General features: G+C 26.6%; 1 protein-coding gene across 1 annotated transcript; it reads left to right on the forward strand.

The window, feature by feature from the left end:
* Positions 1-6,078: 6,078 nt before the first annotated feature.
* On the forward strand, positions 6,079-8,010 carry LOC136084404 (shematrin-like protein 1). The gene is made up of 7 exons (XM_065804407.1): positions 6,079-6,309; positions 6,682-6,810; positions 6,915-7,049; positions 7,154-7,288; positions 7,393-7,521; positions 7,628-7,753; positions 7,839-8,010. Exons 1-7 carry the CDS (start codon positions 6,213-6,215, stop codon positions 7,853-7,855), a joined length of 768 nt encoding a protein of 255 aa, XP_065660479.1. The 5' UTR covers positions 6,079-6,212; the 3' UTR covers positions 7,856-8,010.
* Positions 8,011-20,532: the final 12,522 nt, after the last annotated feature.

A 20,532-nucleotide genomic window follows, 5' to 3' on the forward strand; every position in this document is an offset into this window, starting at 1 on the left:
GTTTATGTAAATGATTTCAAGATGTAAATATTAAAATAAAGAGCACACTAATAAAAACTAAAAATAAACAAGGTGGTACTAATTTTCCACAAGAAGGTTCAAATAGTACCACTAGTGAGGCTAATAAGTACCAAAGGGTATGAAGAAAAGCTCAGCACTAATAATAAGTAATAAATAAAACAATAACTGGTTCATTCTACACTTGTAAAATATATTTATTGGCATAATTCACATATATAACTATCATGTGACCCATTTTGAGACTCAGATGATGAGCATGCAACATGTACCCATGCTCCACAAATTAAACACTGGATCATATCCTCCTCAATGTCCCCATCACAAATGAAGCAGTACCAACGCTGCCCTTTGTTATCTTTAGAGGTTGGGGTAATTAGTACCACAGGTATGACTTACCCCACCATCACAGGTACGATTTACCCGACTATGACTAAACATAGTTTTCTACTTCAGTGTTTTAATGGGCAAAGTGAATCGGAAAAAAACGTATTTATTAATGAAGAAGAATGGTTGGGCTAACACCATAAAAAATATAAATACGTATATCCACACCTGCAAGGTACGACTAATAGGACAGTGTAATTATTACATCAAATAGTGTAAAAAAAAGAGAAACAGACTTACCTCCTTTCTTTAACGTTCAATTCCGCCATTTTTTAGTCAGTATACATATTTCATCTGCTGGCTTGATTTTATCGTGTTTCTGCCAATTTCAACGAATCAGAAAAAGAACAATGACGCTGGAACGAATTGCACAGCGGTACTAATTACCCCCTTTCCCCTATATGTATCTGAAGTACCAAATTCTCCTGTTTTAGTATGTTATTTTATAAAAAGGTGAATCTTTTTCTAAAATAACATACTAAAACAGAAGAAATTTTGCATAAATAACAGAAATTTTGAATAACTTTTTTTTTAACATATAAATAAAATGGTTTAAAAAAATTTTATCCATGAAAATATAAATTAAACAAAATACAAGATTTAACTTTAAATGGATTTAAATATAAGTATTGCGTGGTATTATACCACATTAAAAGCGATGCAAAAAAGTTTCATAATTTGAAAATGCGGCGTATTCTTTTATTACCAAACCTATTAAAAGTACTTAATCAACAGCATCTTTAATTAATAGTATTATTAATAGCTACGTACAAATGAGGTCTTTAAATGTGTTGTTAAAAACCATATTAAACTCATTAAAGACTTTATGATAACCAATAATATAATGATGTCTACTTGCGTAAACTCTGAGATGTAATACTATGATTATGAAAAACCAATGATTTTGGTTAATAAATATACTTTTGGTAAATAAAACATACTTAAGTGCCAAACTTAAGTATGTTCTTGTTTATATCACATTAGAATGTTTAGGAAAATGTAAAAAAGTTTTACAATTTGAACATGCGACAGTTCCTTTTATCAACAAGCCAATTACAATTAATTAATCAATAGCCACTTCTATAACTAATAATATTATTATATAGTTACGTACAAATAAGGTTTTCTAAAACCTTTTAATGTGTTATTAAAAACCACATTAAACTCATTTAAAGACTTTATGGATAACCAAATAACCAATAACACGATGATATCTTTAATAATTACATCAATACTACATCTCAAAATTTACATACGTAAATTATGAGATGTAATATTAATATAATTATGTAAACGCAATAATTTTGGTCAAAATGGTTTTTATAAAATTTCATATTAAATTTTCTTTAAAGTTATTCTATGTTGTGGTATAAACAAAAACATACTTAAGTACCAAACTTAAATGTGTTCTTGCTTATCACATAAGAATGTTTAGAAAAAGATTGAAACAACCACTTCATTTGGCGAGGATGTAAACTTAGTGTAAGAAAACAAAAATAATAAAAATTACTAATTTGTTGCCCTCAAATTTGGAGTAGGGATGGTAAATGTTTTAGGGCATTTTTGTATCCAGTCTCTAATCACCACAATTTTCATTTCTTTATCTACTTATAAATCATTTTTACGCTACAGCTCGGGATATAGGTATATTACACAGCGGCCAAGCAAAGTGTATTTTGTTATTAGACATACGTGGCCAAGGTGCCCAATTTCTGTTTCTCTGGAGCGATAACTTTTCTAAAAAAAACTAACAAAAAAACTCTTTAAATATATCTAAGAGCTTCTGAACCTTGCGACTCTTGGTTTAGTTGCTTGTGGGACCGTAAGTCTTGCTTATACTGGCCTTGCGGTAGCTAGGCCACTGATACTACACGCAGATAAAGATATTTACGTGAAAAGTTCTAAATTTTTATGCCCATATAAAAGTACCGTAGTTGTTTAAACCAAGACTTTTAGAGTCAAAGGATATTCTTGAGCAGGTGGACTTTTTTTGTATCAAAGTGGCGAAAAATCTTTACAAAAATAATGTGTCCTCCTAAAAAGTTCGGTGCTCCTTAATCTTCAGGACATGGTGTCATAGCTCCCATAATTCAGGACAAGTTTAAACTTTCCCTCCTTAGTTTTTAAATAATAAATGCATTTAAGCAAAAATATTGTAAAAAAAGACTATCAATTACGCCAATTATTTTCTTTTCTAATAATCTACCCTTTCTGAGTCTCCATGGGTATATACGCCTTATGCTAAATGCCTTAATTTAGCTTTGTCTAAATTCCAGACCTTTCGAATGGTTGGCCAGAGAGTGAACATTTTTGAGACGGTTTGATTCAGAGAATGGTTAAAATAGTTAAAACATGGACCGGAGATTAGAGAGGGTTTTAATCATGGACGGAAACCTATTATTGATATTTTCAAACTTTACAGGGAAGAAATACCTAAAACCGCGCAAATCGAATGTTGCGGCAAACTAAATGTTAGTGCCTTAAAGTTTTACTTTCTTGCATTTCTTTTATACAAGATCATGTCAAAGTTATCTTAAAATATAAGTAAATTTATTTGCTTACTTTATATAAGTTACTTTTAATTTACTTTACAATTTATATAAAATGTAAGTTTATCTAATTTAAATTTTATTTTATGTAATTTATTTTTAATAAAGATTTGTTATTACTTTTAAAATAAAAAATTCCTACTTAAAAAATATTATTTTATTTATAAATTTAATTTACATTTGGTAGCATTTTACTTTTATGTAGTTTACTTTCATATGCAAGTTACTTTATAATATAATTTTTTTTAATTACTTACTTTAATAGGTAAATGTAAATTACAGTTTGAGGAACTTTTATATTATGTAAAGTAATTTTCAAAATTAATTAACTTTTAAATGTAAAAGTAAAATAGCTTTTTCTCGTGACTTAATTTTACATGTAAAAAAAAATTACTTTTTGATGTAATATTCTTTTACATAACCTTTTTTTGAAAGTAAAAAAAATTACTTTAAAAAGTAAAAGTTGTTTCAAAAAAATAAATTACTTATACGGAAATGTAAATTTACATAAAACGTTTCAAATTACTTATGTAATTTACTTTTTGATAAAAATTAACGTACTCGAGTAAGTGAAAAAAAAGTAAGTAAAAGTGCCATCTCTATTTGGGCATGCATAAGATTAAAAACAAAATATAAAGCATTCTTAAATTATTTACAAAATAAAAAAATTAGAAACAAAACAAAAAGCACAATGAAGAGGCGTGTAGTAGAAATCGCTATGAGTTAAATATACAGCTATTATTAATAAATTATATGATGACAATAAAACACAGAGGCGATTCTACAATCAAAATGAGGGTGAAGAAGAGTGAATCCTTAAAAAGTAACGACTGGTTCCTTAAAAACGAAACCTCCTCAAAATAAAAATTTACCGAAATGAAATTGTGTCAAATACCTGACTGGCTGACTAAATTCCTAAAATAACAGACTGTAACTTGAAAATCAGTAGGGAGGGAAGGAGGAAACAGTAAAATCAGTACCTTCAGTAAAATCGTCTCTAAATATACAGTTGCTTTATTTATTAATACACAATCTGAAACTAATTTCCTGAAATTATTTATAACACAACGAGCAAATTAAAATAAAAACTAAAATGCTCTGACAAAGATTGTGATGTATTACACATATCACAATCTTCCTCGGTGAAAGTATAATCCTTCTCAGTGCAAGTCTGCTTGACACCAATAAACCACCAACGGTGTCTAGAAGCATCGATAATGATTCATCTTCACTTTGTAAGAAAAAGGAATATAAATGAAAACAATCAAGCCATTCTCTACAAAAAATATGCACATATGAAGAGATGGAAAAGAAAAGTTGCAAATGAAATTGGTTTTTACATGAAACTGTTCGCTTAGTATTGGACAGCAAACCCTTATAAGTAATGGTCAGCAAACGCAAAATATTATTCTAACAAAACCTGCCTAAATTTCATTATTATTTTCCGAAGGCATTGTACATAGTAAAAAGCTACTTTTGGAAGGATATAATATAACTATAATTAGGTATAAAAGTATGATGCTCTTCAAACCGTCAAAAAAGATTACAAAAATAACCAGCTCTGGTATATCTTGCATTAATAAGGTAATTTCAGAAAAAGCTACTTTTGGAAGGATATAATATAACTTATGAAGAAAAACACAATCATTTGCTATCATCAAACAACGAAAATGTTTTTATCATAAATTATCATAAATTACCACCTTTAGATTTTAAATAATATCTATGTTAACTATTTGTTGAAAAAAAAAGAAAAAATAATATATTTATATGTAATCTTTTTATTTGCATTTTTCTTACCACTATCTAGTTTTCGGTATTCGGTCAAATAGTTTACGACACACTGTGTCTACCTCTGTCCAAAAAGATTTTTTTTTTTGTATTGTGATTGTACCAACAAGATTTTATCTTCCTTAAAATATTCAATCTCATTTACAGTTTGTAAATGTATATTAGAAATACTGACGCGTTTAGAAGACGTGAACCACTAAATGCATTGTTTTTTAAAACGCCAAGGCTGTAATTTAAAATAATAATTTTAATAAGTCTAATCTATTATTTTATAATTATAAAATAATAGATTAGACTCTGTTTTACCGCCTGTAAAAATATCTGTAGCATTTTATCACGTAATTAAAATGTTATGAAAATTTTCCTGGTTAAAATAGCGTCTACGGCCATTTAATAGATCGTTTATCCTATTTAGACTAATATGGAATTGTATCCAATGATAATAAGTTTTATTTTTTTTCAAAAACAAGTGGTTGGAATCTATTTGCGTCTGTTTATTAAACACTTAGATGTAGATATTCATCTAGGACATTACCAATTTTATTACAATTAATTTAGCACACAAAAAGATAAATCGATTTTAGGAAAAAAAATATTTAACGTAAAACATATCTAATATTTTGTGTTAAAAAAAAACGAGCTTAGTGACTTTTAAAACCGACTTCTTAATTTCCAAATCAAAGTTATAAGATATTCGTCCTAAAATGTACAATCCTACAGGTATTTCTCTCTGTAATTTATAACACACTTATACATCTCAATTTAAATTTAAACAGGCTATTATGGCTTATCTTCCTCGGCCGAAGCTTTACGGAAACAAAGTACATTTACTTGTACATCAAGTGTTTTTTAAAAATATTATACCTTGCATGTTATACGACATAAGGACTCGGAGATCCTTTATATTTATATAAAATGCATAAATAATTAGCTTATTTTCTTATTATACTCGTGTGGGACATTTATTATACAAGAAAAGGAAATAGTGTTTTGAAAAAAGATATTATAACGGTAAAGGAAATAGTAGTAGTGCAAGATGTAAGGCAATAAAACTTAAAACGTTATTCATTTATTAAGCAAACAAAATATAGAAATATCTTTATATAATCTTCAATACTTATATAATACATTAATAAGTTTCGGCTAGTGTTGTTTATCTTACAATGTTTATTAAATGAAAGAAAAACTAAAAGATATGTATTAAGTTTAAACTATTCAATTAACGGTAATTAACTTTATTCTTGTGCATTAAAAAATTGAACACTTTCTGAAAAAATTCAATGAAAAAGCAACAAACACCCACAACAAGTAATAAAAATACCGTAAATAAGATTTTGTATTTCAGTTCCAAATTTGTTTATTCATTTGCGTCACTTACAAGGAAGTGTAATGTCGCATAAATAGACGATATTTTGAGTGTGCCAGAATGTGTTATTTAAGTATAACCTATTCAACCTTACTTGAAACATGAACAAAGTAAACATATTGTTTATGGTGGTTTTCCTAAACCTTTGTATTTATGCAAGAAGTGGAAAGATACTAAGTTCGTACAATAAAGGAAACGGTAAATATAAAAATTTTAAATCAGAACTTGTTCCACATTACAACTATTTTATTATTTAATAACTTATTAGTTTGTAATAAGAATGTTGTATACCGATTATTTATGTAGTAGAGTGCGGTACGAATTTTAATCAAAAATAAGTTTTGAACTGCGCTCTTCTCCATAAATAACCCGATTTTGACTAACCGAATTTGTAAGCAACAAAGAAATTTTAAAACACAAGTTTGTAACCTCGTTTTCATTAAATCTTCAATTCCTATTTATCGTTGAAATTGTCTTTTTTTTTTTTGGAATTTTAATAATTTTGTTATAAGTTCTATTTAAAATACATTGTTTATACAAACCTTTTATCGTTACTTAACTTGTTTAAAGGCTATGGATACGGTGGATACGAAGGATACGGTGGTGGATTATACAACAAAGGGTATGGATACGGAAACAGTTACTACAGTGACGAAACAAATGCGGCTATGAAAGAAGATCCCAGTTATAACTCATACAGTAAACCATATTTAAAACATTCGTTAAAAAGATACTTTTAATTAAAAAAACAATTTTTAAATTTTAACTTACATTTACACAATTTAAATTTATTAAATTTTTAGACAAGGGATATGGATATGGCGGATACGGAGGATATGGTGGTAGATTATACAACAAAGGGTATGGATACGGAAACAGTTACTACAGTGACGAAACAAATGCGGCTATGAAAGAAGATCCCAGTTATAACTCATACAGTAAACCATATTTAAAACATTCCTTAAAAAGATACTTTTAATTAAAAAAACAATTTTTAAATTTTAACTTACATTTACACAATTTAAATTTATTAAATTTTTAGACAAGGGATATGGATATGGCGGATACGGAGGATATGGTGGTAGATTATACAACAAAGGGTATGGATATGGAAACAACTACTACAGTGACGAATCAAAAATGGCATCGAAAGAAGATCCCAGTTATACTTCATACAGTAAATTATGTTTAAATTGTTTGTTAAAAAGATTTTTGAATAAAAATATATTATTTTGAAGTTTTTATTTACATTTACACACTTGAGTTCGTTAAATCTTTTAGACAAAGGCTACGGTGGATACGGAGGATACGGTGGAGGATTATACAACAAAGGGTACGGATACGGAAACAACTACTACAGTGACGAATTAAAAAATGCTGTAAAAGAAGATCCAACTTATAATTCATACAGTAAACCATATTAAAAATATTTTTTAATGTAATTTTGCAATTTAAAAAAAACAACTATTATTTTTAAGTTTTATAATACACTGAGTGTCTTTTAAAAATCTTTAAGACAAAGGATATGGTTACGGTGGATACGGTGGTGGCTTATACAACAAAGAGTACGGATATGGAAAAAACTACTACAGTGACGAATCTAAAGCGGCTATGAAAGAAGATCCCACATATAATTCATACAGTAAACTTTGTTTAAAATATTTTTATTTTTCCAATTTAACAAACAACACTAAAATGTTAACAACATGTTAAATTAACTTTTTCAGATAAAGGGTATGGATAAGGCGGGTATGGAGGTTATGGTGGATCGTATTATAAAGGTTATGGATACGGAAAATCTTATTTCAAGGACGAATAAAAAAGAATTGATTGACGAGTTATTTTTTTGAAACTGTTGTAAATGATTATTTTGCTATGGATTTCTTTTTTTTTTTTTTTTAATGAGATGTTTAATGTATAAAATTTTGACTATTCTCTTTTCAAACAGGATGCATTTTTTTCAAACAGGATGCATTTTTAACTTTTATTGTTAAAAACGATTTTATGCAGCAAACATAAAAATTGCTTGTAAAGTGAATCAAATATTTAATTAATGGACTTTTTTTATTTTTTATTTGATCAATCATAAATGATTAAAATATTAAATGGTATATACGTGAGATAAACAACCAACGGAATATGTATTTCCTACATGTTTTTATTAGAATTAAAGCATAAGATGGAAGAAAAAAATGAGAGAAATCTTTTCATAAATATTTAAAACAACTGTTTTTTTACAAATTTTTTAAATTTTTATTTTGTATTAAGAAATTAAAAAGCATATAAAAACTTTTAGTTATTAGAAATGAAAACACTTCAAAAGTATTTAATTTCTAAAAAATAATCTTACTGGACTGCTTCGATTTAGGGGTTTTAGGTTGACCTAAAAGGTACTCAAGATGTTTCAAAAGATAACAATACTTTGGGTGTGCATGAGATATACTTCATTGAAAACAAAATAAAAAGCGTTCTTTTTGGGGATTTATAGGCTTTTTTAAATACTTTCAGTATTTGGGTAGTCTTTAAATACTTTCCGTACTTGGGTAATCTCTTTAAATACTTTTAGTATTTGGGTAATCTTCAATACTTTCACTTTAAATCACTTTGCAGAAGAAATTTTAACTCAGTGGCAGATCCAGCCTTTTTTGGTGTTTTAGATACTAACTTCAAAACATAGAGTAAACTCCAAACATTTGTATGTTTATACTTGTGTCAAAATAAGAAAGTTTTGTAAAAATATCGGAATGATTGGAGCCTGGAAACAAAAAAGTCCTGTGAATTTTTCCTTCTGCTCTGAAGGTGAGAGCAACAAGCTCATAAATTTTTTTTTTTTTTTACTAATTTTGACTAAAATAGTATTAATTTAAAAATTTCAAATTTTATGTAAAAATTTTTCAGCGTTCTAGAAATATGTTTGTAACCCCCTCGAATTGAGGGGAGTTAAAACTTTAAATGCTCGTCATTTTTGTACGCAAAGAAATTATTGCACCAAATATGAAATTTCTTATTGAAAATGAATTTAGTTAAAAATAGAAAAAAAAAGTTTGTTAACTCATTGTTCCCACGTTTGGGGCAGGGGGCAAAATTATTTTTTTGTTTTGTTTCCAGGCTCCAAACATCCCACAAGTTTGCAAAACATCTTTATTTGACATAAAATTTTAAAGTTTGGAGTTTTACCTTATTTCTAGAAGTTAGCTTTCTCAAACACCAAAAAATGCTGAATCTGACTTGTCTTAAATATCTAAGGTAATCTTTATGTGTCGTGTATTAGTTCAACATTTCTGAGGCAAATTTTTGAATATCTCTCTTATAAAATATCCTTTTCATGCTAAAATGAACAAGTTTAAAGAAATTTATTAATTACATACCCTTTTTGAATTTCCATAAATTAGTAAAACTGTAACCATGCCTCGTAACAGTTTTACTAATCTTGTAAAACTGTAACGAGGGACAAAAATAACAGATACTTTAAAGTCTTCAGCCATTAAAGCATCTGTTATTTGTGTAAAAATATGTTCAAACAAATGTAATTCAGAATGTGGAACTATATCAATAACATGAGTTTCACAGACTCCTCAATTAGGCATGGGCGAACAACATTTTTATAGTACAGCAAGCACGCTTTACCTTGTGTGCCTTTCAAGTGTTGGTATTAAATAAGACTATAAATGTTAAGCTAAATACTGATAAAATAATAAAAAGCAATCCTTTTTTATAAATTATCATGCAATTACCCAAAGTAACATGCAATTACACAAAGTGTTTACCTTACATAAATGCTTAGTAAACAATCAATGAGCTTCAGGTCAGCTGCTACTGTGTATTTTAGCTCATTCAGCTTTAGAAACTAAATAAGCCTCTCCAAGTTATAGTTACTTCCTTCTACTCTGGGTTCAAGACCGAAAATAAGAACTGTATTAACCCCTATAATTTTTATGTTTCTTTTCTCTGATTTTAGCTCTTCTGGGTTGAAGATGTTCATAATGACTTTCAGTGAACCTTGACCATCATCAATACCAACTCTTATAAACAAATTGTTGTGATTAAGTTTTATGTGTGCACATATTTCTTTTATTAGTTCCCACGGTTCAGGAACAAATGCAATATCTTTCTGAATTATATCTAAAACCTTGCAGTTTTCATTGTTGTATATTTGTTGAAAACTGCATGAAACTGCTTCATGAAATTGATTTAACTGAAAAGATTTGTTCTTAATACTTTTTTAGGCATTACGTTTGAAACCTAGCAAAAAGTACTAAAATAATTTATAAATATATAAGTATTATAAATATACTAGCAGTAGGCAACCCGTAATACGGGTTTGAAGTTAACAAATTATTAATATTAATTTAATTTGTTTTCTCTAATGAAATATAAATTTTTTAAAACTTTTTTAGTTGTACTTACTTTTATTTTTCTTGGCTTCTTAGTTAAACAAAACTGTAAGCTTCATTAAAGATACAGTTAACCATTTATTTCGCAACGTTCGGACATTAAATGCGCAAATCACAACAAAATCGTTTTGTTAATATATGACTTGAATTATATGCATAGATCATCGAAGCCTTATTTTAAAATTGCTAAAAATTGTTTAGGTAAAATATCCGGAATATATTTTTCCTTTCCTTCCTCTTAATTTTGCTTTTAGCTGAGTAGTTTCTAATTTTTTTTTAACTTTTCTTTATTTTGCTAAGAGTGATGAGTGAAGCCTAAAAAATAAATATTCACAAAAATTATACCTTAATTTGTATCTTAATATAACTTATTAATATATAACTTGTAAACTTGTATGGAAAGAAATTGTTTTGGATATCCGGAAAAACTATAAGTTGAAAAATATATCCGCAATTCCGGATAAGACTAATCCCTGTATACTGCTCCTATAATATTAAAGCTTATTACTTAAGCTATCTTTTTTTTTAATAATCCGGCAGAAATCAAAATAATAATAAAAATAAAAAATTTCGGTAAACAAATATGTCGATTTACTTTATATTAACGTATATTAACATATATTTATTTCAGCATTCATCCAATCCAAATTTATACTAATGCAGAAAATATTTCGCGAAAAATATCCGGAATATATTTTGCCTTGCGTTTTGTCTTAACTTTGCGTTAAAATTATTAGTTTTATTTAAAACTTTTTATTATTTTTTTTTATAAGTCAGGTTGATAAAAAAAAGCAATTGCTTTTACTCGACATTTTTGAAGTAATTGTTACGCTTTACGTTAATACAAATTTGAGCAAAATCGATAAATATCGGTGAGCAATTAGTCTACAAGCGTTAAATAAAAGCAATTGCTTTTTTTTATTCACCCGGCCTAATGAGCTGAAAAGGCTATAAAAGAAATGTTAAAACCATATAAAACAGTTGTAAAAATTAAATATTTAAAATTGTGTTCACTTTTAAAATATTTATTATAGATAGGGACGACGATTAAACATTAAAAAAGCTACGTGATTCCATGCTCGTAGGAAGTTATAGAAAAATAAGTAAAAAAAAAATAGAAAGATTCTTAAAAATTACTTAATTTTGTGAGCACTTTGGCTATGGTGTTCATTTTTGAAACCAATATCTTTATCTTTAATGAAAAGCCAACTCGTTTAATCTCATTCAACTCGTTTAATCTCATTCAAAGAGCAAAAATATTAATAACACTAAAGATAAAAAAAATGAGAGATATAAACAATTGTACTATTGTAATACCAAATGCTATATTGGCTTTTAGTGAATAATTAAAAGCAGTTAGAGAAACTACCTGTAATCATTTTTAACGATAGACACCACGGGAAGGTAAGCTAAGCTGTCTATCAACATAAAACATTACAACAACTGCATCGCAACAATTACGCAAAGCAATAGCAAATAGCTTAAGGTATTTGTAAGATGAAATTACACAAAATGTTAACAGATATGTGTTTTATATATATATATATATATATATATAGCTATAAAAGGCTAGACAACAGACATTAAATATAACAGTAACGGATCGTCCATAAATTACGCAACGCAAAATATATCTAAAAACAGAAGTTGGAGATATTTAGCTCTTTTACGCGTCAGTTTTCATTAAACTTAATGCGCTAATTTATCTAAATATTAAAACTCTGCGAGGGAAAACTTTTGAACTTTTTTGTTTTATTGTATAAGTTTGCGTTACGTAACTTATGGACGATCCAAACACCTTTTGGCACTAAATGCTGTCTCACTGCTCTGCTAACTAAAGCTCTTGGCTGGCAAAGTTTGTAATCTTGCTGATCGCTATTATTTTTTTTTCTTTTTAGATAGATTTTCAGTTATAAAGAATAGCCGGCTAACATAACAGTCTAGTTCTACACACACTGCAAGTCATGACACTTGTTTGGCTAGTTTAACGGCCTAGCTCTACATACACTGCAAGACACAACACTTGCTTGGCTAGTTTAACGGCCTAGCTCTACACACACTTGCTTGGCTAGTTTAACGACCTAACTCTACACATTTGGCTATGAATTATAACACTAATAACTATTTAAAAGCAGTTATAACAGTAGGCAAAATAACAAAAACTGGTTGCATTTTCTATATTTTTTTATAAAAAAAATTAAATGTTTAATATTAAAACAATAATCATTTATAATTTCATCTTGCCTAAGTCTATTTCTTTCATTTCGTCTATGATTACTTTCAACACGCCTTATAGCACTTTCATCATCTTGTAAATACATAACTTCATCTAGCCTATCATCCATTTCAACGTCATCATTTTCATTAAACATATTTATCCAATCAACACTAATTTTTTTTTTTTTTTGTTAATACTCTAAAGTTAACAATAAAATAAAAATAAATAACTAAAAAATTCTTACTCGAAAAATTATAAAACAAAGAAACCAAATAAATGTAAAATAAAATTAATTTGCCATCATCAAAACGAATCCACCTGTATTACTTTTTCTAAAGTTTATTTAATTAAAGTTGAGAAAAACCTGCAACCATATTAGCAAAGACTTAAAAAATGTTTAAATTTATTTTGTTTCTAATAAAAAAATTTAGAAACAAACAAATATCCTTTTTTATTAGAAAAAGTAAAGTGTTTCTACTAATATATATACATATATATATATATATATATATATATATATATATATATATATATATATATATATATATATATATATATATATATATATATATATATATATATATATATATATACATATATATATACATATATATATATATATATATATATACATATATATATATATATATATATACATATATATATATATATATATATATATATATATATACATATACATATATATATATACATATATATATATATATATATATATATATATATATATATATATATATATATATATATATATACATATATATATATATACACACACACATACATACATATATATCCTTGGAGTCACGACAGTGTCATAGTTCATATGTTTAGAGAAAACATTGAACAAAACGCATAATAAAACTTATAAATGCGTTATGTACAATACAAAACAGGTTATTAACGCGGGTTTGTAAATCCCCCCCCCCCCTCCAACACACACACTATGACGCTGCCGCGACTCCAAGGATATATATATATATATATATATATATATATATATATATATATATATATATATATATATATATATATATATATATATATATATATATATGTATATGTATACTGAACTATTTATTAATGAAAACATATGAAAACCAAAATTTTATTTATAATATATATATAGCATATTTTATAAATAAACCTCTACAATTTCCTTGGTACAACAACTTGATTATAATTAATAACAACTCTGTAAACATGAATTTTCTAATAATCTAAATCTTAATAAATTATAAACTATTAGACTTAAATAAAAATGTATGAAAATGATTATTGCTATATTAAATATAGAAAAACAAACATGTAATAACACAATTATATCCTAAACCACAATTCGTTCATGTAAGAGAAATTATTGTACATTTATTGAAAAGCCAGAAACATTTTTTTCAAAGAGCAAAGCTTTTAACAATACTATAGATAAATTTTATTTTTAATAAAATGTTGTCATGGTTTTTATCCCAATTATTAAAAGCATGTGAAAGCATGAAACTACCCATATATATCTTCTAACGCTAGACCCCATCTAAGAATTATATTAATCTATATTTTTAACATCTATAACACGAAGCTTTAAATTTAAAAGTACAATTTAAAAAAAAGATTTCAATAAATTAATTACTTAATAAAATTTTAAAAAGATTTTACATTACCTATCACTTCAAGCTACTAAACATTATCTATCTCGTACCATGAAAGGTCGTGACTTCTTTAGGAAAATACTTGGTAAAGAAAAGTCTGGAAACTACTTAAAAACTAAGAAATAGTGTATTTTACAGAATACAAAACCGTAACTAATATCGAACAATAGGCGTAACTATGCGCAATAATAATATTCACTGTGCTATTTATATTAAGAAACAAAAGCAGTGAGTTCTAGTAATGAAACTACCTAATAATCATTTTTAACAACAGACACTAACATAAAGATAAGCCAAAGGTAACAACATTACGCAAAAAGTTATCAAAGATAATGTTATGCATTTTCAGAATAGTTATATTGAAGGCTAGACAACACTTAAACCTAAAGCAGTAACACCGCTTGACTGGTAAGGTTGACAAATTTTGCTCTAGATCTATATCTCAAATGTATTGTATTTTATAGTTATACTGACTATTTTACACAATATTTTTTATAATGCTTTTTAACATATAAAAACATCTCATTTAACAATCATGTACACATTAGATAAAATACATTTCGTACTATTATAAAAATACATTTATAAAACATCTATATCACATATATCATCACATACACGTATTTATCAAAAACTTTTTAACTTTGAGTATAATATAAACATATATGCAAACCTTTAACAATTATAAAACAACGTTTATTAGCATCAATTATTTTTAATGTAACAAAGAATGCAGACTGCAATTCACAACATTGTATTAAAAAAGATGAAACCATTTAAGAACAAAATTAAATTTCTTATAAATACATATTCAGATACCTTTAAATGAAGCATAACACAGCATTCTTTTGACAAATTCTAGAAGAATTTTTTTTTAATTTTTCTATTCCTTATTATTTTTCTTAAGAATATTAAATATACATATAGATATAGAGAAATATAAAATAGATTGAAATAAACGCAAACTTATGTATATAAACTTACATGGCCACAGACAACAGTCTTATTTTATTTAACTTTTCATATTAAATACATAAATAAAATTTAATTCTTATTATTCTTTCTACAAAAAATAATCTTAATCTATAAATAAGAAAATGAATTGAACTTACTAAAAAAGTCATCAGTTCCTCTTAACTGCTCTAGAAAATAAAACAATACTTGCTTAAAATGTTCTAAAAAGACTATCGACAAAACTGAAACAGTTTACTAAAAAAGAAACATTGTACTAAAAAAACTATTTTACCAGTCATTTTAGTTCTAACTTCTTCTAAAAAATGAAAACAGGCTATAAAAATTAGAAAAATAAAAACCAACAACAAACAAACGATTATTTAAATTTTTATTTAAAATTTTTATAAACAATGAAAATATCAATTCTTCTTGAAAATAAAAGTATATCAACTCTAATTTGCTTACTGAACTTACTCGAAAGACCGAATGGAACATGTAATCGCGCTTAAAAAAATCTAGAAACTACTTAAAAATTAAGAAATAGTGTATTTTACAGAATACAGAATCGTAATTAACAATACGAACATTAGGCGTAGCTATGCGCACTATTCATTAGCGTATTAATATTTAGATGCAAAATTAAGTTCACGTACATTACTGTTACCTTCACGACCCAAATCTTTACGTATCTCAGTCATTATACAATCCATTGCTGACATAGGAAGATCTTTTTTCTTTTTTGTAGTAAATAATGTATCTGAAAATATTTCTAAAACATGTTTATGCACGTCTTTAGAGTAGAGAGTAAGATGAAGAGATTTACAACCAACAAAAGATATATTTCCTAAGACAATTTTTCTATTGACTAATGTTTGACTTCAAAATAAACGTATTTTATAAAATTAAATAATAAATATAGATAGGTAGAAAAATATATTTCAAAATCTTTTGAACAATCAAAATATACATTAGGTATTTTTTTTATCAATCTATTAAAGGCATTTTATACGGTTAATTGTCACACTTTAATTAAACAGATAAAATACTATGAAATTAACTAGTGTTAAGGTGATTTAGAAGTTACTAATCAAATAAAAAACAATTTGTTTATTAGTAATGACAATTATCAATCGCTTAAATATAACTTGTGGAGTCTTACAAGGTTTGTTGGACCACGCTATTTCTTAATCTAAATAAAGCATCATGTATGTAGATGGTGCTAATTTATTCTTCCATAAGAGTGATATTAAATGAAGAACTTTAATATTTATCCCACTAGCTAAAATCCAATACTTTAACACTAAATACTGAGGAAACTAATGATCTCTGACTGAATAAAATTCATTAGGTAAAAGTAGTTTTACTCTTAAATTTGCTTCAAATCAATATTGATAAATTTGAGATAAAAAGAGATTTCGTCACTAAATATTCAGGTGTTTATCTCGATGAGAACTTTATCTGGAACCAACACATTAATTATGTATGCATTAAAGTCTCTAAAAACATTGGAGTTTTATACAAAGCTCAAACTTATCTCAAAAAGAAAAAATTAGGAAAACTATTTTTTTTGATTTACTCGCAGCAAAATAAACTATGCTAATATTGCCTGGTTAAGTACTGAAAAAGTAAATTAAACTGTCTTTATCGCCGTCAGAAACGAGCAATTTGCATAATTAGCTTTCTAATCGTTTTTCTCATTGTAAACCTTATTTTATTGAAATGAAAATTTTAAACATATTTGAACTCAGCAGTTGTTAAATTTTATGTTTTCTTAATATGTAGAAAAACTGTTTCATTTTTTCGTATCCTTAGTCTAAAAGATATCTTTAATTTAACACTCAGCAACAAATACTCTTAGAAAAATAGTTTTTTGAACAAACTAAAAAATAATTGTTATAATTTTATTTATTTAATTATGAAATACGACTTTAAAAGAGTCCAATACGGGGATTGGCGATTAAACAAACCAATGACTACCAAAGGGCGATTCTAGGAATAAAATAAATGGGGGAGGGGTAGGAATCCTTAAAAACTGCCGACTGCTTTATAATAGTATATGTTGTTTACTTTTGTATGTCAGGTAACAAAAATAAAAAATATATAACTTTACATAAACCAAGTGTTTCATATAAGGATAGACTTAGCAAAATGTATACACGTTGGAACTTGTGGTATTTTACAATACTATCAATAGATTTGATTAAATATACTACACAGACCATGAGTTGTTTATATAATGATAAAGGTATGCTGTTTTTTTATTATTCAGTTTATAGTCATAATGCTTATCAAATGAAAAAGCATTAGAAAATAAACGCTTTATTATTAAAAGCTTCCGAAAAAATAGATCTATAAGTGTGTATGGTTATACCTTAAATATGATAAAATCTACGCTTTTATTGCTCAACTCAAGTAATGAAAAAAATATTTTATTCTCGAATATTACTACATATTATTTGAAACAACTCAGTGATTATCACCAATAAATAAACATTTCTTTTCAAAATGAATATCCGTACAAAATAGAATGTTTTATTGATAAGGTAAACGGTCTACTAATTAGCTGTATCTATAAATTTTACAAAAAATACTTTTTCTCAGTGATTAGATTTTATCCAGATGAAGTTTAAAACGGAAAAAGTTAATTTTTTCTTCCTTTTATTATTTCCATAATTTTATTTTTCATGAAAGCATTTCTAAAAAGACTAAAGTATATGCTTTTTAAAGTCGCATGTTGTTTTCGATTTTTTAATTTTAACGGCAGAAAAATATTGGGGAGAGTAGGGTATTGGCAAACACCTAAGCGGGAATGCAAATTAAAGACACCAGTTATACAAAATTGATCATATTTGTTGCTTATCAATTAGTTTAACTATTCAGTCACAAACCCTCAAAAGCAATTTTTGAAAATTGTTAAAATCAAATTATAGTAAACAACATCCGCAGCTTCATTACACTACTGCACGTCTGGAACTGAGCATAGGATCTCTTCTCAGCAGGTAAAAAGAAATTGTCAAATTTATTTTTCTACAATGCTGTTTTGACCATGTTCAGAGTTACCCTGCATTCACCATTACCCCACTCTCCCCAACAAGTATTGTTTTTACTTATAATTTATGAATTTTTAAGATCAGACTTTGAAGCTCTTACTTCCCTCTGTATTTTCTGACCATAATTTATTGATATGGTTGACTATCTTTTCAGCAGGTAAATCGACTTCTAGATCTTGTATTTGGCTGAAATATATATACTTTTATATGAAAATGTTAAATTTCATTGTGATTAATAAGAACTTAATAACCCCTGCTTATGACAACAAAATGTCTCAATTAAGATATAAAGTCTAAAGTAACATGTTAAATGATCTTTATCGTTTGTTTGTCTAGCCAAAAAAATTCAATAATTCTATATTCAGAAAAAGTTTTAGTCAATAAAAGTTTTAAAATCTAATCTATATATATATATATATATATATATATATTATAAAACTGCTGAACAAACAATTTAATATAACATATATATTGTTTCTAGAACAGCCCCAAAATGTAAGATTTTTTTAATAAAAATAGTTTATAAATATATTTTTGTATTAAAAGTTCAGAATTTTGTCTATTCTATTTTTAAATGTATTTTTATTTATAGAATCGATTTCATCTTTTGATATAAAACTCCAATCGTCTACCACATTATTTAAATAGTAAAACCTGCATATTACTTTAGTAAATTATTGATAAAGTTTTTTATTGTGAAAATTTCTGAACATGTGACTAAAAAATCTCAAAGACTTCTAAAACCTAATATATTTAGTTGAATTTGATATTTTAAACATTTCTATCGAGTCACCCCTTCTTCTCTTTTCTTGTATCGTTGGTAAACTTAATATTTTTCTCCTTTCTTCATAACAGATGCCTTGTGTTTCAATTCACGTCTATCTAGGTAGTAATTTTCCAACCTATTAATATCTTTAATACAATATGGGCTCCGTACTGATGCTGCATATTCAAGCTGTAACCTAATAGTTGACTTGTAAAACAACTTTAATATAGCAACATCAAGATAATTAAATGTTTGTTTTATAAAACCAAGCACTCGATTATCGTTATTCGCACTGATAATACGATTTTCCCAATTGAGGTCATTTGATTTTATAACACCTAAATCTCTTTCAATATCTGTCTTGTATGAAATCTAATATCTTTTAATTTGTAGTTAAATTAAATATTCAATTTATAAAATATGCATAACATTGCACCGATCTCCATTGAACTTTATCAACCACTTATTTGATCAGTCTAACAACTTATTCAAGTCTTCTTGAAGAGCATTAATGTTACTTTGATTGGTAATTGCTGACATGATTTTAGTATCATCTACAAATAATTCTAATTCATTTAGCATAATAATATTTAAGTCATTTATATTAATTACAAATAGTATTGGGCCAAAAACTGAACCCTGAGATACTCCACTGGTACAAACTCACCTTAGCAATAGAAAACTCTTTGCTTTTTATTACTAAGGAAATAGAAACCTATAAAATAATTTTTCAAATAGTTAAAAATCGTGTCTGCAGAAAATCTCTAAGTAGTTTTTTTAAGAATTGCATTTAAAATGGTAAAGAAAATATATGTGAAATAAATATTTATGTAAATGTGTAAAATTTGAATTAAAAAAATATTTTAATGCACTTTATTTGCTTGGTTCGTTACTTTGCGATTATTCTAGAGATGCCACGAATAGTGATTTTGCCGTAAACCGAAAACTCGGCTAGACGCTCGGACGAATTACCGAATATTCAGTGATACTTAGTTATTTTGAGGATTCCAACTTGCTTCGTTAAAATGTATATAATAATTAAGCTGTTGGCATTTTTGATTCATTTGTGACGTCATGTGACAGCACGCATTATTTGTTTACAGTTACATCAAGTTGTTTTAACTATAATTACGTATAAAAGTATGATGCTCTTCAAACCGTCAAAAAAGATTACAAAAATAACCAGCTCTGGTATATCTTGCATTAATAAGGTAATTTCAGTAGTTGCTATATATAGATATAACGCAAAGAACTCTAAACTTTTTATAAATAATCATTTAACTTCGGAATGACAATTAAACACAGAGGCGATTCTACAAAAAAAAATAGCTCCTCAAAATAAAAATTTACCGAAATGAAATTGTGTCAAATACCT

This window comes from Hydra vulgaris, chromosome 08 (assembly GCF_038396675.1).
Source record: "Hydra vulgaris chromosome 08, alternate assembly HydraT2T_AEP".
Classification (NCBI taxonomy): domain Eukaryota; kingdom Metazoa; phylum Cnidaria; class Hydrozoa; order Anthoathecata; family Hydridae; genus Hydra; species Hydra vulgaris.